Genomic DNA, 21935 nt, shown 5'->3' with positions numbered 1-21935 from the left:
CGCGCGCCTGGCTCCCTGGCGGCCTGCCCGTTCGCTTCGGGCACCCCGACAGCGACCCGTGGGGATTGCGGAGGCAGACGCGGGCGAGCGGTGGGGCCCCGGAAAGGGCGCGCTAACCCAGCGTGCGCCCCGGCCGCCGGCGCGGCCATCTTGCCGTACGGACGGCCCAGTGCGCCATGCCGCTGTACCGGGCCGCCGGCCCGGGCCGCCCCCGCCCACCCCCGACGCCGCGAGCCGCGGGCTGCGCCCAGCCGGGTACTGGGGAGCCCCGGCACGCCGAGTCCCGGCCGGACGGCCGGACGGCCGGGCGGCAGGGCGTGCGCCGCCATCTTGCCGTACGGGAGCCGCGGCGGCCGGCTCCCACGTCCCGCAGCCGTGTCGCCGCGCGCCCTCCCCTCGGGGCGGTCCCGCTCGCGGCGCGGCGCGGCGAGGCGAGGGCCGGAGCCTGGCGGCGGCGCGGCGGCCTGAGGCCCGAGATGGTGATCTGCTGTGCGGCCGCGAACTGTTCCAACCGGCAGGGCAAGGGGGAGAAGCGCGCCGTCTCCTTCCACAGGTAACCGGGCTCCGCCCGCCGCCGCCCGGCCCGCCGCCCGCGCGGCCCGCCGGCCACGCCCCCGCCCGGCCCGGCCCGGCCCGGCACCGCGGGGAAACTGAGGCCGCGCAGCCCGGCCCGAGGCGGGAGGGCCTCGGTGCGCCGGGCCTGGGGGCCGGTCCCGCGAGTGAGTCAGCGTCGGGCGCTGTGTGACCTTGGCCCGGGCCGCCGTCTCTGGGCCGGGCGTCTGGGGCCACGGCGGCCGGCGCCCCCCCTTCGCGGCCCCCAGCTGCCCCTAGCGGCCCCCCGCCCCCCCCGCCCCTCATCCTTCCGACACCTGGCGCCCACCCCACGCCGACTAGGAGACCACCCGGAGGCCATCCCTCGGCCCCCCCGGCGCCCACCGTACGGCCACCACCACCGCCCTCTCCCCCCAGCCCCGCGGCCACCCTGCGCTCCATTGATTCGCGCTGGTACCACCAGTCTCCAGTGTATTCTGGAGACGCTCTTGGGTCAGTTGTCTTCTTACATTTGCTGTGACTTTTGTGCTCTTTTGATCGCGAGCGAGCTTGCCTTGATTTGTGCCATCGGGAGTGTGGCTGAGCAAACGCAGGTTGTAGCAGGGTCCTCGCCTTCGCGGGGAGAAGTGGCCCTGCCGCGCTGCGGGGCGTCCTGGGACATCCTGCCTGGGGCAGGGCGAGGCCGGCTCCTCAGCCGGACGCGTGCACGGGCCCTCTGGGCCACTTCTTGCTCAGACGCCAAGGCAGGGAGAGGGCTCTGCTTTCTCTGTCCCGGCTCCCTTCCTGAGGGCTTCAGGAGTAGAGCCTGGAAAGCCTCCTCGTGGGCACTTCTGTTGTGGGTTACAGGGAGTTAGCTTTTGGAGGCTCGACTGGCATGTTACCTGTAGCTTCATTAGAAATTCTCAGTGGTTTGTTCTCTCACGCTGTTACAATCTATCGAAGGAACTGGTAATACATTGTTTTGGAGGCCAGCCACTGTGCTTTCTTGAGTTTCCTTCAGCGCCTTTTTCCGGTAAAGTTTTGATATTGCTTTCAAAAGCCAGGCATAGCACTGCACAGAAGGCTGCCCTTGGCATTCACAATGGTCTTTGCTGGCATGGGGCAAAGGATGTGCGAATCGGGGTCTTGGGGAAGTGTGGAAGGCCATGTTGCACAGAGCTTTCTGGCGAGTTAGTATCTGTCTGGGTCCTGGTTCTGGTCCACAGTGGCCACAGGTGGGTTAGAAGACCTCAGGTGGAGCAGATAGCCCTCCAGACTAACCACCCCACCCCTGCATAGAGTTTCCTTCCAGTTTTCTAAATAGAGATCTTGTTTTATTGAGAAGAAGTGATTACTAAGTATCCTATTCAGTACTTTCCAGGAGCTGGTTGCTTTTTCAAAACGCAGTTTTCCTCCTGGCAGTGGGACTGTAGCAGGAACGGGGGGCCAGAGCATTTGAGTCTGACCTCGTCTTAGCTCAGCTGCTTGAGTCATGGCTCAGGCTGGGCTCAAGCACTGTCACAGAGGCTCTGGCTTCCTTGCTCCCCTCTCTGCGGCCCAGGACCGGGCCTGGCTTCTGAGCAGGGGAACCAACCACCCCTGCCTTAGCACCCAGCCTGCATCTGAGGCACACCAGGAGGGTTGTTCAGCTGTGTGTTTCTAGCAGCTATTTCCAGGGCTTCCTGAAGGCTTTCCTGTTGTTGGGTGCTGTCCTGTGTGACCTCTCGTACCGGGCATTGACCACAGCCTGGGAGGGGTTACCTTCATCCTCTATCTGCCCTACCAGTTGTAAGTGCCTTAAGGGTGGGCAGTGAGCCTGTCATCGTTCAGTCTCGTGCTTACTTCCAAGTAGATGTTCCTTAAATTTTTACTAACATTTTAAATGACTGAAGTCAATACAAGATTGGGTATTTACAGAAACACTTGTTTTGCCTTTATAGTTGATAAATTTGGGAGGAGACGTGCAGTTATTTCTAATTCTGTTGTCATTTTGCCTGCAGGTTCCCCCTAAAGGACTCAAAACGTTTGATCCAGTGGTTAAAAGCTGTTCAGAGGGATAACTGGACCCCCACTAAGTATTCTTTCCTCTGTAGTGAACACTTCACCAAAGACAGCTTCTCCAAAAGGCTGGAGGATCAGCATCGCCTGCTCAAGCCCACGGCGGTGCCCTCCATCTTCCACCTGCCCGAGAAGAAGAGGGGCACTGGAGGTCATGGGCGCACAAGGAGAAAGGTCACCAGAAAGTCCTCAGGGGGCCTGAGGGGACACGCAAGCGGGGCAGACGGGAAAGGAGCTACAGGTTCATCGTCTTCCTCAGGGGAAAACCCAATGGCCAAGCCAGGGTCCCGGAAGGCAAAGCAAGTTGCACTGCAGGGTGAGACTGCCCCCAGGGCCTCCCAGGATGCCGCCAGTCAGGAGCGCACGTGGCAGGCCCCGGAAGGAGCTCTAGGCGATGGTGTGGCCAGCGCAGCAGCGGCGGCGGGCAGCCAGGGAGAGGCAGACACGTCTGCCGTGGAAGCCAGTGGTGAGAGCACCGCCGCCGCCCCTGATGGCGGCCTGGTGGATAAGAGCGGCATTTCCGTGGATGACTTTACCCCTCCAGGGTCTGGGGCCTGCAAGTTTATTGGCTCACTGCATTCTTACAGTTTCTCCTCCAAGCACACTCGAGAGAGGGCGTCTGTGCCCCGAGAGCCTGTTGACCGAAAGAGGCTGAAGAGAGACGTGGAGCCTGGCTGCAGCGGGAGCAGCTTAGGGCCCGACAAGGGCTTGGCCCAGAGCCCCCCGAGCTCATCACTCACCGTGACGCCTCAGAAGCCCTCCCAGAGCCCCTCTGCCCCCCCGACAGACGTGACCCCGAAGCCAGCGGCAGAGGCCGTCCAGAGCGAGCACAGCGACGCCAGCCCTATGTCCATCAACGAGGTCATCCTGTCAGCATCAGGCGCCTGCAAGCTCATCGACTCGCTGCACTCCTACTGCTTCTCCTCCCGACAGAACAAGAGCCAGGTGTGCTGCCTGCGGGAGCAGGTGGAGAAGAAGAACGGCGAGCTGAAGAGCCTGCGCCAGAGGGTCAGCCGCTCCGACAGCCAGGTGCGCAAGCTGCAGGAGAAGCTGGACGAGCTGCGGAGAGTGAGCTTCCCCTACCTGAGCAGCCTGCTGCCCTTCAGCCGCGGTCAGTACCAGAGCCTCACGCGCCTGCACTGCCTGGTCGTGGGGACGGGTTTCGGGCTGCGTGGCCCACGGTCCCTGAGCACTCCTGCGTGTTGCAAGCGCCCGGCTGCCTTGGGAGGGGGCTCCGCTGGTCACTGCACTTGGTAGAGGGGGAGCCCCGGTTGGAAGCTTCCTTCACTCCGGGGCGCTTGAGGGGCATCTGGAGCCGTGAGGGTTTGGCCCGTGAGAGGGGAGGCGTTCCGTGGCCGCCGGGAGAGCCCCTCGCTGCGCGGTCTCCCACGGGAACAGGGGCAAGGCCGCTTCCACTCCATGCCTCACGCTCACCCCGGCGCCAGCCCGGTCAGCGTCCCATTGCAGAATGTAGACACAGCCAGCTGTTAGAAGAGTGGGGGAGGGTCTGAAAATCACGGGGAGTTTCTTTCTATTTGTATTTTAGTGAATATCCATGAAGTTACGTCATTTTGAACAGTAATAATTACCTTAAAATTTTAAATGTCTCTTACAGTAGAATATATTCATTCTAGAACTTAAACTACTACAGGGATGTATGGGCGAAGAAGTGGTGAGAGTCGCCATTTCTCACCTCCCACCTTTTGGTGTTTTTTAAAGTTTCCTGTGTGACTTATTTTCTGTGCTTTTCCATACATGTCTTTGTACTGATACTGATGGGTTGGATACATATCTAACCTATCCATTGTGTGTTTATTGGCTCTGTGTCAGCTCTTTTTCTTACTACTTAGTGCTTGTAAAAATTGGTTTTAAGATATTCTTTGCATTCTGAGTATAGTATCTTTTACCTGCTGTGTGTCCATGAAGGATGTTTTCCTGCTTATGTTCGCTTCCTCTGGATCACTATTTGTCTTCCCCGACATAATGAACACTCCGGGGGCGGGGGTGGGAGGCTGTCAGTGTGACAGGCTGTTCAAGACCTCCTGGACCCCTGGGCAACCACCCTTAACACAACCAAAAACAAAAGCGAAAAAAGAGACCCATCCTGTGCTTTTCCGTAATCACGCTGGGGGAAGGACCCCTGCAGCGGAGGACCCCTGAGGTACTGTCTGCTAGCATTTAAAGCTGTTTTTATGGTTTCTCATAGCGGATACTACTTTGGTACCTTTTTCTGTTCTCCTTGGTCAGACTTCCCCAGGTCTGACGCGGTCACAGGACTTTCCAAACAGCTAACCCTTCGCTCCATTGAGCAAGGCCGCATTGCTGTTTCCACTTCATTAATCCTCGCTTCTTTCTACTTTCTGGTTTAACTCTGTTGTTCTGGCCCCCGGAGGGACGCGCTTAGCTTCTGTGTGTGAAGCTTGTGTTTCCTGATACCTGCCCTCCAAGGTGTTTCGCTGCTTCCATCCCACAGGTCCCCACGAGGATTTGTCTCGTGCTGCTCTCGTTGCTTTTTGTTTCTGAATAGTCAGTTCAGTCTTTATTCCCTTTTTTAACTGAGTGATTTAGAAGGGTTTGGAAGTTTTTCAAGTGGATGGATGCATTGGGGAAGGGGAGCTAATTTTTGTAGGGGTTTTTTTTGGGACAGGTTCAAATATTCTATTTAAAATCGTATTCTTTTTTAAGTTCCAGCATAATTAGCATGCAGTGTTGTATTAGTTTCAGGTGTACAGTAGAGTGATTCAATAACCGGAGACTAGACTCCGAGCTCATCAAGATAAGTGTGTTCTCATCCCCTCACCTGTTTCACCTGTGGCCCCCCCTCCCTTTTTTGTGATTACTTGTAAACTTTATTGCTTTAAGGCCCAGTGGTTTGGTCACATAAAGGTAGCTGCTTTGGGGGCTCACTCTTGGGATTTTGTGCTGGTTGAGACTCAGACTGTTTTTGTGACTGTTCATTGTGGTTTGAGCAGAAATGTATCAGCCCCAGTAGTTGGTCATGTTGTTTTCTGTGCCTCTGAGCCTGGGTCCAGCTTGCACATCCACAGATCTGCGCCGTGACTTCCTGAGTCCCTTGGTCCCTGCCAGAGAGCATGGAGTCTGCTGGCCAGCTCCCTGCCCTGCAATAGATGCCCAGGTGTTCTTGACCATTATCAGCATGGAGCACCCCTTTTTTGTCCCCATTGAAGTGTTACTTCTTTATCTCCTTATTTTGCAAACTTCTTTATGGCCCTTTATTTGTTAGCTGTATTTTAACTCGGTCTGCGGGTCTGTGTTTTTTATAGAGCCTTTGAATCCATTTACCTGGGATTATTGTTTGTTTGGAATCTGTGCCTGCGGTTTTATTTTTTTAATTTGTTGGGTTTTTCTGCTCTTCTAGTGGGTGTCAGGTTTTACCAAGGATCACTGAGGCTCATCTCTGTAACCATTGGAGCTGACCCTGACTAGCTGCTGTGCTCCCCTCCCCCACCTCCTCCCCTGCATTCTGCTGGCAGGGCCTGTGTGGGATCTTGGTTCCCCAGTCCCAGCTTCCCCATATCAGCTGGAATGAGACGTAAGGACACATCTGATAGTTACTTAGCTCATCACCATTTATTGTATCCAAATGTTTCTTCTCGGGGAGTATCTAATGGTATTTTTGGAACTCCTAGCACAGTAAAACTTTGAGAGGATTGAGTTTGAGATGCTCCTTAGGTGCTGATGCCCCACGCCCGCACCTGTCCTCTTGAAGTTTCGTTGTGTTTGCAGTGTCAGGATGAGGTCGGGCATTTAAAGCCATGGGACAGAATGAAGTTTCCTGGAGAAGCTATAGCTGGAGACGGGGCCAGGGCCCAGCTTAGGAGCAGGACATATTTGTGAAGGGGTGGCAGGAGAGGGCCCAGGAGGAGAGAGTGAAAGAGGGAATGTGGGGTCATGGCAGCCTGGAGAGGAAATGAGGGCTGCTCAGCGGGGTTGGATCCAGCTCTGATCAGAATGGAGAAAAGACTGCTGGCCTCAGCCACATGGGGTCACTGGTGATCACTTTCTAGTTGGGAGCAGTGGGAATCCTGCCCGGTCCAGGGCTGGTGAAGGGGGGGGCAGGGGTGAGGCACTTTGGTGAAGAGGTTTAGCCAGGAAGGATTGGACCCTGTACAGTAACCGAAGGGGAACAAGGGGAACATGGCTCCAGGGGCAATTTTTATCTGCGAGGTGGAGACGAGTAAGCAGCTGTGCTGCTGGTGGGTGGGATGGAGAGGTGGAGTCCTAAGAGCCAAAAGGAGTGTGCTGGGGCTCCCAAAGTTGCCTGGGGAGGGGGTTGGTGGAGGGGGTGTACTTGCACCTCTGCCCCAATGCTCCCTGGAGGGTGGGGCTGGTCGCTGGGGGTGGGGGTGCAAGATGCAAGAGGTGTTGGGGAGTGGCAGTGGGAGGGGTGAGGAGGGCGAGTGGCTTCCTGGGCATGGCCTCTGGGGGCTGTCTGGACTCCTGACTCAAAGTGTCTTCTGTCTTAGTGGTGCCCAGTGCTGTCATGAATTTGTGGTCAGTGAAGGAAACTTTTTAGGGATTTTATGTCGAAGGAGCCGTCCACGTGTTTATTCAGCCCTTTATTTGTAGCCGATCCGTTGTCTTTGGACAGATTCTGTGCAACAGGGCAGCTTGGCCGGGGCCTGCAGGTTCTAGGTACAGAGGTTTGGCCTCCAGAAAGCTGGTGCTGACTGGCCTTCTCACGGGGTGTTGCAGGGAGGCGTCCACCCCTCCTGCCGCGGTTTCTGTTCGAGCTGCCTGACCACCCGTGCTGGCCCACCTGGTAGCCCAGAGGTTCACTCCCTGCACGTTGGGAGCCAGCCCCAATACATGGCTGTGACTGAAGTCCTTCGTGCAGGTCAAAGTGCACTGTCTTGTGCTTGGACTGTGATACAAGGGGAACCTCAGTACCCTCATGGATCTACCATCACCCTAAAAATCTCTGTGCTCCCTTCTAAGCCCTGGCACCACTGGTCTTTCTGGTGTTTCTGTTGTTTTGCCTTTTCCAGAATGTCCTGTAGGTGGAATACGTGGCCTGTATGGACCCTGTGGGGTGGACAGGCAGCTTTTTCAGATTGTCTGCTTCCACTTGAGCAATGTGTGTATATTTAAGGTTCCTGTCTTTTTGTGCCTCGATGGCTCTTTGTTTTACCCTTTTTTTTTTTTTACATTGAGTTAAAATATACAGAACATAAAGAATTTACCATCGTAATAACCATTTTTCAGTGTCGAGCTCCGAGGTATTAAGTACGTTCAGATGGTTGTGCAGCTGTCGCCACTGTCCATCCTGTAACTGCGGTCAGTCTGAAACTTGATACCTGTGAAGCGGTGACTGTCCTCTCCCTTCCCTGCAGCCCTTGGCGTCACTATTCTGCTTTCTTTGCTTGATCCTGACGACTCTGAGTGGCGACTCTGAGTGGCTCGTGTAAGAGGAACCATCCTTGTGTTTGTCCTTTTGTCACTGGCTTATTGCACTTAGCATAATGTCCTTACATTGTGGTGTGTTGCAGAATCTGCTTCCTTTTTAAGGCTCAATCCGCATATTCCTTCATGTGAACAGACCACATCGTGCTCATCCACTCATCTCGCACCAGATGTGGGCTGCATCCGCATCTTCGCCATCATGAGCAGTGCTGCTATGAGCAGACCTCTTCCAGACCTTACTGTCTGTGGTTCTGAGTAAATACCCAGAAGTGGACTTGCCGGATCCTGTGGTGATTCTGTTTAATTCCTTTGAGAACCCCGTGCTGTTTTCCATGCCGACTGCACCGTCTTAACGTCCCCCCAGCAGAGCACAGGCTCCATCTGCGTCCTCACTGACACTAGTTGTTTCCTGTCCTCTTGATCCCAGCCATTCTTACAGGTGTGACACACTGTCCCACTGCAGTTCTGGTGAGCGTGTCCCTAATTATTGGTGATGGTGAATGCATTCTCATGCATTATTGGCCATTTGTGTGTCGTTGGAGAAAAGTCTCAATTGTCCCTTTGTGAGTTGAGCTCTTCCTCTACCCGTTGCTGAGTTTTAGGACTTCTCTCTCTGCGGCAAACATCAATCTCTGATCAGAAATCGGGTCTGTAAATATTTCTCCCATTCTCTGGGGTACCCTTTTATTCTGTGGGTAGTACCTTTTGATGTACAAATTTTTAAAATTTTCATGAAGTCGAGTTTGTCTGTTTTTTTCTTGTATTCCCTGTGCCCTTAGTGTGGTGCCTGAGGAATCATTGCCAAGTCTGTGGCTGTGAAGCTTTTGTGCTGTTTTCTTGTAAGAGTTTTATTGTTCTAGGTCTTAGTGAGGTTCTTGATCTGTTTTGAGTAAATGTTTATACATGGTGTTACATAGGATCCCCAGTTATCCCAGCACCATGTGTTGAAAACGTTGTCCTTTCTCTGTTGAATGGTCATGGCTCCGTTGTCAAAAATCAGTTGACCATACATATTCAAGGGTTTATTTCCAGCTCTCTGTATTCTGTTCCGTCGTTTCGTATGTCTATCTTTATGCTGACACCACACTTTTTATTACCGTAGCTTTTGTAGTGAGCTGTGAAATCCGGAAGTAGGAGTGCTCTAGTTTTGTTCTTCTTCAGGAATGTTTTAGCTGTTCCAGGGCCCTTTAGATTCCTTCTGAATCTTACAATGGGTTTTTCTATTTCTACAAACAATGTTACTGGGATTTTGATAGAGATTGCATCGAATCTGTACATTACTTTGCTTAGTAGCAACACTTAAACAATGTCAAGTTTCTATAAACCTAGAATGTGTTTCCACTGACTTATATTTATGTCGGTGTCTAGTTGTTCCAGCACTATTTGTCGAGAAGACTTACCTTTTCTCCATCAACTTGCCTTCGTTCCCTGGTCAAAAATCAGGTACATGAATTAGTGTGGATCTCCTTCTGGCTCTCCATTGTGCTGATCTCTGTAGCTCCTGTTTCGTCAGTATCATGCTGTCTTGGTTAGCTTGTAGCTTTTGGTAAGTCTTGGAAAACTCACAATCCCGTATATTTCAACTTTATTCTTTTTCATGAGTGTTGTGTTGGCTGTCCTGGGTCTTCTGGCTCTCCATATAAACTTGGGAATCAGCTGGTTGATTTCCAGGAAATGGCCTGCTGGGATTTTGACATTGGGATTGTGTTGACTCTATAAACCAACGTGGGAAGAACTGACATCTTAACAGTGTTGAGCCTTTGGTGCATCAACGTGGACTATACGTCCATTTATTTTGATCTTTTATTTTCATCAGAGTTTCATATTCCAGTTGTTTCTTGCAGGTGTCTGAGAGAACAACTATATGTTAACCTTGTATTCTGCACCATTGCTGCCATTGCTTATTAATTCCAGGAGTTTTTTCTCAATTCTCTGGGGTTTTCTACATTGATAGTCATGTCATCTGGATACAAAGATGGTTTTATTTTTTCTGTCCCAACCTGTAACCTTTTATTTCCTTTTTTATTACATCAAGTAGGATTTTTCCAGCACATTGTTGACTCTGAGTGGTGCTGATCTTAGCAGGAGAGCTTTTGAGTTTCTCACCATTGAGTATGATGTTAGCTATAAGGCTTTATCGATGATATTCTTTATTAGGAAGTTCCCTTTTATTCCTAGTTTATCAAGAGTTTTTATCAAGAATGGGTACTGGATTTTGTCGAACAGTCTGTCTGCATCTACTGCTGTCATTATGTGGTTTACCTTCTAGCCTTTTGGTGTGAAGAGTTACATTAATGGGTTGTAGAGTGCTGAACCAGCTTTGCACATCTGGAATAAACCCGCAGTCATGGTGTATAATTCACTTTCTTACCTTTTTGGACTCCATTTGCTGAATGCTTGTTAAGGATTTTGCATCTGTGTTAATAAGAGATATTTGTAGTTTCCTTTCCTGTAATGTCTTTGTCTGGTTTTGGTGTTACAATACTGTGCATTTCATAGAATGAGTTAGGAAATATTCCCTCTGCTTCTACCTTCTACAAGAGATTGTAGAGAATTGTAGAACTTCTTCCATAATTCTTTGGTATAGTTCATTGATAAGCCCATCTAGACCTGGTGCTTTTTGTTTTGGAAGATTATTTAATTTCTTTGAGGGATATAGGCCAATTCAGATTATTAGTTCTGTGTGAGTTTTGGTAGTATATATCTTTCAAGGAATTGGTCCATTTCACCTAAGTTATCAAATATGTGGGCATAGAGTTGTTCGTATTCCCCTCTGACTGACCCTCTAATGTCCACAAGATTAGTAGTGATGGCCCTTTTTTATTTATAATATTGGTATTTTATGTCCTGTTTCTCTGTTCTTAGTTAACTGGGCTTGACGTTTATCAATGTTACTGATCTTTTAAAAAATCTTTGATGTTCACTTTATTGTTTGTCTTTGTTTTCAGTTTTATTGGTTCCTGTTCTAATTTTATTTTTTTTTTTTCTGCTTGCTTTCAACTTAATTGCTCTTCTCTTCGCACTTTCCTAAGGTGGAAACTTAGATTGTTGATTTTAGATATTTTTTCTAATATACTCATTCAGTGCTGTAAATTTTCCTCTAAACATTGCTTTTACTACACCCCACAAAATTTGATAAAGTATATTTTTAAATCTGTTTAGTTCAAATAATTTTTTATTTCTCAACCCACCTATTATTTAGAAGTATCTCATTTAATCTACAAATGTTTGGGGATTTTTTTGACTACCTTGCTGTTACTGACTTCCAATTTAATTCTGTTGTGGTCCCAGATAGACTTTGTTTGGTTTCTAGTCTGTTAAATTTGGGAAGATATGTTTTATGGTTTTGGTGAAATGTTCCATGTGAGCTTGAGAAGAACATGTGTCTACTGTTGGATGCAGTAGTTGTTAGGATTTTCCAGACAAACAGAACCAGTAGGATGGAGGATGTAGATGTAGATATCTGTGTCTCTCTATATATACACACATATGGAGAATAGGATATTTATTACAGGAATTGGCCCCCATGATTATGAATGGCAGGATGGGGGCTGCCAGAAAAGCTGGGGGCATAATTTAGTCCCTGTTGAAAGGCCTGAGCATTGTCGGGGGAAGTGGATGGGGTATAAGTCTGCATCTGAGTCTGACTGAGTCTGAAGATGGGAGCGCTGATGTCCTAGGACTGAGAAGACACCCGGCTCAACCAGAGAGCAAATTCACCCTTCCTCTGCCCTTTTGTTCTATTCCTGGCCTTGGGTACCCACCCACATAGGGGAGGGTCTTTTCTCTAATCCATTCACCAATTCACATGCTTCTGGAAACTCCCTCACCCAGGAGTAATGTTTTACCAGCTCTGAGTGCATCTCTTAGCCCCTTCAAATGGACACAGAAGTTACCTATCACAGCAGCTCATAGACTGGTGATAGATGATGCAGTTGAGTTCAAGTCCTTCCTGATTTTCTGCTGCTGGATCTGCCAGTTCCTGACAGAGGAGTGTTGAAGTTTCCAGCCGTACAGTGGATTTGTCTGTTCTTGTTACAGTTCTGTCAGTCTTTGTCTCCTGTACGCAGGCATCAGGGACCCTCGTCTTCTTGGAGCATTGACACCTTGGTTATTAATTACATTACGATCCTTGTTACTACTGATAATCTTTCTTGTCCCAATGTCTGCTTTGTCTGAAGTTAATACAGCTTGTCCAGCTCTCTCTTGATTTGTGCTAGTATGACAGATATTTCTCTGTCTCTGTACTTTTGATCTGTTTTTATATTTGAAGTGGGTTTCTTCTAGATGATATATAGTTGGTCTTTTTCTTCAGTCTACTCTGACAGTCTCCATCTTTTCACTGGTGTACTTGGACCACTCACATTAAAGTGGTTCCTGCTTCAGCTTGGACTAGTACCTCTCCTGGCCGTAACAACTTTCTGTTGGCTTCTTCTGTGTCTCTGCCCTCCTTCTCTGCTTTCTCTGGTTTTGACTGAACATTGCGCGTGATGACCCCTTCCTTAGCAGGTGGGTTTTACTTCTTGCGGGAACTTTGTTCATGGGTACCGTGGAGTCATTTTCAGCTCTTCCAGGTCCACGCCAGTTTCTCCCTCTCATCCCTCGTAAAATTGATGTCATTCATTTGCTTTGTCCGTGTGCTGTAATCACACTATCATTAATCTGAACAAACATTTATCTGTTGCATCAGTTAAGAGTAAGAGGGGGCACCTGCCAGGTGCAGCTGGTTGGGTGTCCCGACTCAGTTTCAGCTCAGGTCGTGGTTTCAGGGTCCTGGGATAGAGGCCTGCCTTGGGTTCCACTTGGGGCAGAGTCTGCTTCAGACTCTGTTCCCCTGCTCCCGCCCCTACTCTCCCCTCCCAAATAAATAAATAAATCTTTTTTAAATAGAAGAAGAAAGAGGAAGAATTTTATTTCACCTTCACATATTCCTTCTCCAGAGCTCTCCCCTGTCTGCAGATTCAGGTTTCTGTCCTACGTGCTCCTCCTCCTCCTCCCTGAAGAACCTCTAATAATTCTTACAGGGCATGTAATTCCCTCTGTTTTTGTTTGAAAAAGTCTTCAGTTCTTCTTTGCTTTTGAAGGGCAGTTTATTTTCTTCTCTCTTTTTTTTTAATTTTTGTTTTTAATTTAACAAATTTTTTTTAAGATTTTATTTATTTATTTGACAGAGAGATCACAAGTAGGCAGAGAGGCAGGCAGAGAGAGAGAGAGAGGGAAGCAGACTCCCTGCTGAGCAGAGAGCCCGATGCGGGGCTCGATCCCAGGACCCTGGGACCATAACCTGAGCCGAAGGCAGAGGCTTAACCCACTGAGCCACCCAGGTGCCCCTTGTTTTTAATTTAAAGTTCCTTTTTAATTCCACTCAGTTAGCCTATGGTTTTGTGTTTGAAGGGCTGTCTCACTGGATATAGAATTCTACTCTTGTTTGCTTACATGACCCACCCACTGTGATTCTTACCCATTTTGTTCTATGGGTGAGAACTATTTCCTCTGGCTTCTTTCAAGACTCTCCATCTTTGGTTTTGGACAGTTTGAATTTGAAAGGTTAGACATGACCCAACTGCCAAACAGGCCAACCTGATACCTCAAGCGAAAGACCTGTTTAGCTTTTTTTTTTTTTTTCGGTAGGTGTAGGTTTTTTGGTATTTATTGTGCTTGGTGTCATCTGGGCTTCCTGAATCTGTGGTTTGCTGTCTGACATTAATTCCGAAAACTTCTTGCTGTTACTTCACACATCTTTATTTCTGTTGTGTCCATTGCGTATGCATATCCCTTTTGTAATTGTCCCCCAGTCCTCCTGTATTCTGTGTGTGCTGCTCCTGGCATCTCAGTGGGGGAGTTTCTGCTGAATATCCTCCGGTTCACCGGCTCTGTCTTCGACCTCATGCATCCCAGGCTTCACTTCTGTTGCTGCAGCTCTGGGTGTGCAGCCTTTCCTTTGGCTTCTTCCTCGGCGTCCTCGGCGTCCTCTCCTCCTACCGAGCCCCTCTATTCATGCGCGTTGTGTGCTTTTTCCATTAGAACCCTTAGATGAATCAGTTTAAGTTCCAGGTCTGAGGATTCCAGAACCACTGCCTCATCTGTGTCAAGGTTCTAATGTCTGTTCGGGTTGCGTTTTTTCATTGCCTTTTAGCATGGCTTGTAGTTTTTTTGAAAGGTGGACGTGGTGTAACAGGTAATAGAAGCTGAGCTAAACAGGCCTTTCGCTTGAGGTATCAGGTCGGCCTGCCTGGCAGTTGGGTCGTGTCTAACCTCCAGTGCAATCGTGGTGGCTTCAGATTCCTCTCAAGCCTTTACTGCTTGTCTCAGGACTCCCTCCCAGCAAGCGCACCTGGAGCTTTTTCTACTCTGATCCTCTTACACCTGCGGGAGCCCTGAGGAGTGGTGTGGCGGAGGGGGGCGCTCTGCAGTATCAGCGTTGAGGTTCAGCCTTGTGTGGCCTGTGTTTCTGGGCTGTGACCTTCATGAGTCTTCGGGGAGTGAGAACGGAAGGCTGGAGGGGCTGGTGGGGAAAGTCCTGCCCCCAGTTGAAGTAAATAAAGCTCAGGTAAGATCATCTTCCATGCAGAACCTCCTTTCCTCTTGGAGAATGCTCTGACTTTAGTTCAGGACTATTCCTTCCCCTCCCACTGCAGAGACAAGGGATTTTCTTCTTGTTTTTTTTTTCTTTTTTCAAGATTTAATTTATTTATTTGACAGAGACACAGCGAGAGAGGGAACACAGGCAGGGAGAGTGGGCAGAGGGAGAAGGAGGGTTCCCGCTGAGCAGGGCGACCAATGGGGGGCTTGATCCCAGGACCCTGGGATCATGACCTAAACCAAAGGCAACTGGTTAACGACTGAGCCACCCAGTGCCCCTTTTTCTTGTCTTTTCATGGTGAGAACTGGTTAGATTCCTGGAAGTCAGACCCCTGGAAGCGGGGGGCCTCCAGGAAAGTGTCTGTCATGCTTGTCTACCTGCGCTCAGCTCCAGCCTCCTGCCCGGTTGCCATCTGTGGTCCCTATCAGCTTGTATCCACTCCCGGGGAGCATGTCCTCCAAGTTCTGGGAGACCTGGGACTCATTTCTCTAATGGGTCCAAGCAAAGTCACTGATTTTTCAGTTTGTTCTTTGTTTTTTCTTTTGTAAGGACAGGAGTTATGGCTTCTAAGCTCTTTACAGTTCAGAGTTAAACCTTGAAGCCCCTGCCCCTGTTAGAAATCTGGTTATTGTTAACGTGTAGGAAAGCTGCCAATTTTAATAACTAATCATTGTATCAAAATCACTTTCTAATAGTTTTTCAGTGGAGACTTTTGAGTTAAGTAATCAGCCATAACTTTTGCAAATTAAAATTATTGGGTCTCCTTTTCTGTCTTTTGTGTTTTATAGAAACATGCTCTACTTCCAGTCATTTATTTTTTTCCTCTGTGTGCACACACACCTTCTCATTTCATGGGTAATAAAGTGAGGGTCTTGCTATCATTTCAGAGCAGCCTCCCCCAGTGTGCCAGGCAAGTGGGAAACAAACAGGTCACCCATGCAAGGACAGTGTCTGCTCGGCCTGGGGTCTCTCCGTGTTGTGTCGGAAACTGTTGTCACTAACACAGCGATGTGACGGTGGGAGTTGCCCGGAAGCAGTCTGTCCCAGTGAATGTGTTTGCTCCCTTCCTTTCTTTGGGGTCCTGGACCTGCCTGCTGGCACCTTTGCCAGGAGACAGAGAAGTCTCCAAGCATTGGCTCTTAAAGCCAAGATAAGTGGGCCACCAGCCCCCTGGGAGACAGAGGGGACACATCAGGAGTTTCCAGAGGGACTGTTCCAGAAACAGCTTTTGCTACGTGCCTGGTTCTGCCTGCTTCCCCATGACACAGATCAGCTCCCTCTGTGTTCCCCAGGGGAAGCAGCAGAGAGCGGAAGCCCTGCTCCTCACTCCCTGCCTGTCCCACCATGGTCTGATCTGACTTGATCTGCTCCCACATCCCAGGCTCAGTCCCCTCCAGGTCTCTGGTCTCCCATGGGTTTCTGAGGTGCCATGTCCTAGGGTGGAACTACAGTTCCCAGAATGCCGTCTTCAGTTTGGCATTCACTTCCTGCCAAGCTGCTAACAGCCAGGTGCAGACGTTTTCCGTCAATTGGCAGAAAACAACCTTGAAGAACCTTGACCGTGTCTGGAGTTCAGAAAACTCACCATCACTGATGGGTAAGCTTGCTTTTGCTGTCTTAGGCCAAAAAATGAAAATTTAATTTTCTTGGAAAATTTAAATTCTTGTTTTTGCATTTTGGTTAAGATGTTAATAAAAGCAAAAAGCAGTAAGAAAAAAATGCATTTAAAAGTGTCCGGTTTACTTGAAGAGGTTAAAAGTGGCAATTAGGCTTAAATCCCTTACTTTTTATGTTTTTTGTTTTACTTTTATTTTTCTAGTGAAGTATGATTTACATGGAGAAAAATACACAAGTCCTAAGGATTTAGTTGGATGAATTTTGAGATACACTGTAGGCTCTTGGAAGCTGACATGTGGGTCTCAGAATTACTTGTCAGTTCTCCCCTGCAAGGCTTCCCTGAACACAGGAAAGACGGTGGCAGGCAGCTCAGTGGACGGTGCTGCAGGTGCAGGGACTGCAGGGGTGTTGGGGGGCGGAGCCAACCCGTCAGAGCAACCTGGCTCAGCCCATTGCTGGCCGGTGTGGGAGCCACTGGGGGAGGCGTGCAGGTTTACCACTGCCCCTTATTCAGGTGACCTTCCTTACAGTTAGAGCAAATGACATGCAGCCAGGAGAGCTCACTTTGACACAATCCTTGGAGCCGTCCGAGCTTGGATGCAGAGTCAGATGCCACATCGTGGCTTAATGGTGTTGGATGCTGGGCATGTGTGCTGGTAGGGAAAGCCAGGCCGCCAGGGGAGTGTGTCCTGACGTGGATTTAATAGCATGCACCTTCAGCCCCACGCAGGTGCTTTCTTTTTCTGCTCAGAATGTGCTTCTGACTTCAGAGAGTCACTTTAGGATTTTTTATTCTGCCACCCAGTGAATACTGCATCCCTTTGGCCGCACGGCCACCACGCAGGGGCTCTGTGGGCTCAGAGTCAGCCCACATGACACTGAGTGGTGCTCCCATGAGGCTTGGCCAGCCGTACCTATGCAGGTGCCACGTGACTGGTGCACACCTTCTGGTGGAGGCGATGGGATTAGTTTTTGACAGACCTGTTGAGAGGTAGAAGTTAGGCCTTCAGCCATCTCTCCTTCCTGCTCTTCTGGGGACACCCTCCCACTCCATGTTCAGGTGCCATGGCCATGTGGAGCTCACCCCTCCGGGGGTTCTGACCAGTCCTGGGATGGCCTCTGCCCTCTCCTATCCTCCTCCAGCCATGGCTGGACTTAACTCCACCTGAACCCCACCTGTCCTCCTCCTCTCTCCTCATCCCCTTCCCTGACCCACATCACCTCAGCCCCTCTTCCTGTGTTCTGGTTCTGGCAACTGTTCTCAGGGCTTCCAGCCTCTGTCCCCACCCCAGGCAGGCCTTCCCCCTATTCCACCTCACCCAGTTCCTCCTCTGCTGTCCTCGTGTCCCCTGCCTGAGCCCCCACAGCACAGCATCTGCACTCAGATGTGACCAGGGGATGTCATCACCCAGCAGAGTGCAAACAGGCCTGACCCGGGCTAGTGGAGCACTGCTGGCAGCTCTCTTGTCCCGAGGCCCTGCACCAGTGCCCCGGAGGTAGAGGCTGCAGGCCAGGCTCTGTGTTTGTCTGCATTTGTTAGCCACGTGGTGGTCATGGTGCCCCGTTCCCTGTCCCTTCACAGGACCCTCCCTGGAACACCTTTTCCTGTCTTCTCTCTCTCACTTACTAGTGAATGAGGGCCAAGGCAGAAGGGCCCGGGGTCCACCAAGGATCGCCTTCAGGGCCTGGGCCCTTAGAGGGGTGTCGGGAGGGTGTCTGCACATCCAGGCCCTGGCCTGGGACTGCTGTGCTCTCGCTTCCCGCTGACCGGCTGACCCATGCCTCATGCCTCACACTGCAACCTGTTGTTGCTGCTTTAATTCAGTTACACCTTTAGAAATTGGAATATTTAACCCCCAAATCAATAGTTCTGGATTTTCTTAAAATAGCAGAAGATTTGCAACAGAAGACCCTCCCCCTGTGGGCAGCAGTTGGCCGGCATGGACCGGAGGCCCTGGAAGGCGAGGCTGCTGTCACCTGACCACCCTTGGCCCTGTGTTGCAGTAACGTAGTAAATAGGTCCAGGCATTTCAGGGTCTGTTTTGTTTTGTTTTGTTTTATGTTTGTTTTGCCTCTGAGTGTTTTCATTGCGGTACAATTTAAGTGAAACAGCCCTCAGGTGTTCCCCTCGTGACTTCAGATGGGTGCAGACACCTGTGGGACTGCACCCCCATCCAGAATCCCCGGGGTTCTCTTTTGCCCCCCCCAACCCCGGCCCCCATCCAATTGCTGCTGGCGCTCTTCATCCTTTTCTAGAATTTCACGTAGATGGAATCAGAATACGTGCATGTTTGTGTCTGGCTTCTCTTTTGTGGCATAACATTGTTGAGGGAAATCAGATGGTGTTTTAATTCTAGCCTTACTGCATTCTAATTAGACAACATAGTAGGAACTCTTTCTGTTTCTGGAAACTTGCAGATTTTCTCTGGCCATTTCTAAGGCCCATTTTCATGAATATTCCAGAAGAACTTGAAAAGAAGGTGTACTCCCTAGTTTTCAGGTGCTGTGTGCTGTGTCCCTGACCAGATGTAGCTTTCTCATTGTTGGAGGTGTGGAGGTCACCTGGACACGGAGCAGGCCGGACTCCCTTTCGCTGCTTTCTGTGAGCATCGGTGTGTGTCCCGCGGGTCCTGGACTGTGAGTGCTGCTGCGGCATCGGGCACGCTGGGCTCACTGACGGTGCGGTATTCGTCCTGACACAGCTGTTGTCCGGTTTAATGCATTTTGGCCTGAAGTTCCTTGTCCCTCCCAGTGAGATTGTGATGCTTACTCTCCTACTGCCCACCTTTGCCTGGCTCTGGTATGCCTTTCCGAATCACTCTTCTTTCTGCCTCTCTCACAGTGAGAACTGAGGGTCTTGCTTTGTGATCCAGTCTGAAAAGGTTTTTCTTTTCATGTGTGACTTCAGGTGTGTTTGGCCTTCGTTCTGCCTTATTTTTTATATTGTGCCTGTGGTGTTTTGCTTTTAGAATAAAAACTTCCCACTTGACCTGTGCCTTGGTTTGCCCGCCTCAGTGACATTGCTGCTCAGTGGCAAACCGTGGGCCTGCCCTGCAGCCTCCTCCCCGGCTCCCCTGCTTCCAGCAGCTTCAGTGCCTGCATGGTCGGGGCGTTCACCACCTGTGACCACTACTTGTTCTCCTGTGGACCACATTCAGGACCGGCTGGGAATCCCTTTGCCGACACTTCCCCATGGATAAGGCTGTCCAGCTGCGATGTCCTCAGAATTCACAGGAGCAGAGTTCCCTGAGTGTTCGTGTGGAGACTGTCCACTGTGGTGCCATCCGGCTCATACCCAGTTGAGAATTGTGCGATAGCAACACTGAAAAGGTAGAGACGAACCTGGCTGGCTCAGTCAGAGGAGCGTGCAGCTCTTGATTTCAGAGTCGTGAGTTCAAGCCTCCTGTTGGACCTAGAGCTTGCTTTTAAAAATAAAAAGGTAAAGCGAAACAGGTGAAGATAACTTTTATAATATATTCTATGTAACTTGGGGCATCTGCCTGGCTCAGTTGGAGGACCATCTGACTCTTGATCTTGGGATCATGAGTTCGAGTCCCATGGTTGGGTGTAGGGTTACTGAAAAATAAATACATAAAAACTTTAAAAATATTAATATATTTAACCCAATATTGTCTGAAATATTATCATTTCAGCGTGTAATTATCAATTCCTAAAAGTTAATAAGATGTCTGAAGTCCTCCTTTCTTGCCTTGAGTTTTTGAAATCCAGCATGTATCTTACCCCTAAACCACGTCTCGGTGGACCAGTGAGGTCCAATGTCAGCGTGTGGCCATGAGGTCATAGCCCGTATGTCAGACGAAGTGGTGGCGACTCTAAAACCCTATCCATCTTGTGAGTGTGGCTCTGGAAACTTCTGCAGGACACCACTGTGCGGGGAGCCCTGCTCTGCCGTCGGCCTCTGTGGACGTGCTGCTCTCACGTCCCTGGTGCCCGGAGTCCACGACGTGTGGCCTGAGTGTGTGACTCCTTTCCCTCGGCTCCTCCACATGGTGGTTCGCATCAGTGCCTCCTTCCTTCTTATGGCCGATCGTCCACATCCTGCAGCTGTGAGCAGCAGTCCTTGTGTGGGTGTGTGTCCTCTGGTAACGGGACGCCCTGCAGCAGGCCTAGTGCCAGGCCGGGCTCCAAGCTCAGACACTCAGCGGAGTGGCTGCTGTCCCAGCACAGGCCGCACATTGCACATGCCCCCCGGCACGAGGGCCTTTTGACGTTCTCACATCACTTTTTTTTCCTGTCCCCTCTGTGGTCTGGTTCTGCCCCGAGTCCCACGCTGTCTGGCAGGCCCCTTCCAGCCTCCATGTGCTGGAGCTCTGGGCACTCTCTCCTGACTTCTGCAGCTCGAGCTTTCTGGCCACTTCTTTCTGTAGTTCTTTCTTTTTTAAATCAATATTGCTACATCTATTTAAGACTTACTGATTTTAGAAAGGGCGTGCAAACATGAGTTGGGGGAAGGACAGAGGCAGAGGGAGAGAAGCAGATGATCTGCGAGCGCAGAGCCCAACACACCCCAACCCTGGAACCCTGAGATGACGATCGAGTGGAGATCAGGGGTCGGACGCTCTACCGACTGCCCCACATGGGCACCCGCCTTCCCTAGTTCATCTCTCCTCAGGGCCCTTTCTCCCCAGGGGTGGTTGCTTCACTCCATGCTGAGACACGTGCTCATGGCCTTCCTGGGGCCCTGGTGGTGGCAGGTGGCACAGTGTCCCTTGGCTTGCTCACCGCTCCCCCAGTGCTGGGTTCCAGGCCCGGGTCCACTGTCAGGCCAACTCCCATGCTCTGCACAGTGTGACGGAGCCACTGAGCATCCTCGGTGAGCGACACATGACGCCCTGTCCTGTCCACACAGACAGGGTCCCAGGGCCACTGCCCAGGCCACCTCCACATGCATTCGGGGGGCTGTGACCTGTCTTCCCGGAAAGTTCAGGCTCAGGAGGGAGGTTTTTAATTGTCTGTTAATAGTTTTTTGCTATTTTCTGGTAGAGATGATAATGCTCACTTCCCCAGTCGTGTTCCCACAGAGTGACCCAGAGAGACTTTGAGGGAAGATAAGAGCAAGACCCAGCCCTGTCTGTCTGTCTGTCTGTCTGGGGCTTTCCCTGTCTCTGTCTCATCCTCTGTGTGTGTGTCTCCCGAGCACCCAATGGTGGAGGAGCTCCCCCTCCCTGGGTCGTCCAGAAGAGCGGATTCGATGAGGACAGGGCTCCTGCCCTCAGGGTCTTCCCAGTGGGGCCGTGTCCCAGAGGAGGGGCTGCTTGTGGACCTGTGGTGGGAAGAGGCCGGCCTGCGGGCTGGGGAGCTGCAGGGGACGGGGTGCACCATCTAGGGCAGGGCTAGGCTCCTTCCCACCACTGCCTTCCTTTGAAGGGGTCACCCCTGACGAGCCACCATGGGAGCCACGGGGCAGGGCGGTGGTGGGGCGGGGGGGCATTGAGCGGGAACAGGAGCGTGGAGTCCCACAGCTCGGGCCCAGGAGAAGAGGCACAGAGGCTCTTTCCTAGAGCTGGAGGCCACTACAGCCCCATCACAGGCTCTCCAGGCAGCAGGCTGACCCCGGAAGAAGGGCACCACTCAGCAGCCCTGCCTAGGAAGGAGAGCACGGAAGGGAAGCACACCGCCCTGCCTACCGTCCACTGACGAGGACCCAGGTGGTAGGGCAGCCAGGTGGGCCAGTCCAGTGGCAAGCTCACAGGCAGGCTTT

At 51.0% G+C, this 21935-nt stretch overlaps 1 protein-coding gene across 3 annotated transcripts in view; it reads left to right on the top strand.

Moving 5' to 3' along the window:
• The first annotated feature begins 298 nt into the window (after nucleotides 1-298).
• THAP4 (THAP domain containing 4) overlaps nucleotides 299-21935 on the top strand; it is a 39856-nt gene continuing 18219 nt past the window's right edge. Inside the window, exons 1-2 of one of the 3 annotated variants that reach the window (XM_032857722.1) lie at nucleotides 299-553; nucleotides 2532-3700. In XM_032857722.1, coding sequence (XP_032713613.1) covers nucleotides 477-553; nucleotides 2532-3700 — 1246 coding nt within the window. In that variant the 5' untranslated portion in view covers nucleotides 299-476. Of the gene's footprint in view, nucleotides 554-855; nucleotides 1045-2531; nucleotides 3701-16065; nucleotides 16194-21935 lie in introns of those variants that run through there. The other 2 variants (XM_032857723.1, XM_032857724.1) reach the window with 2 other exon arrangements.

The sequence above is a fragment of the Lontra canadensis genome, unplaced genomic scaffold (genome assembly GCF_010015895.1).
Source record: "Lontra canadensis isolate GAN:19392208 unplaced genomic scaffold, GSC_riverotter_1.0 scaffold13, whole genome shotgun sequence".
NCBI lineage: Eukaryota > Metazoa > Chordata > Mammalia > Carnivora > Mustelidae > Lontra > Lontra canadensis.
This window is presented reverse-complemented; position numbering and strand designations above follow the sequence as displayed.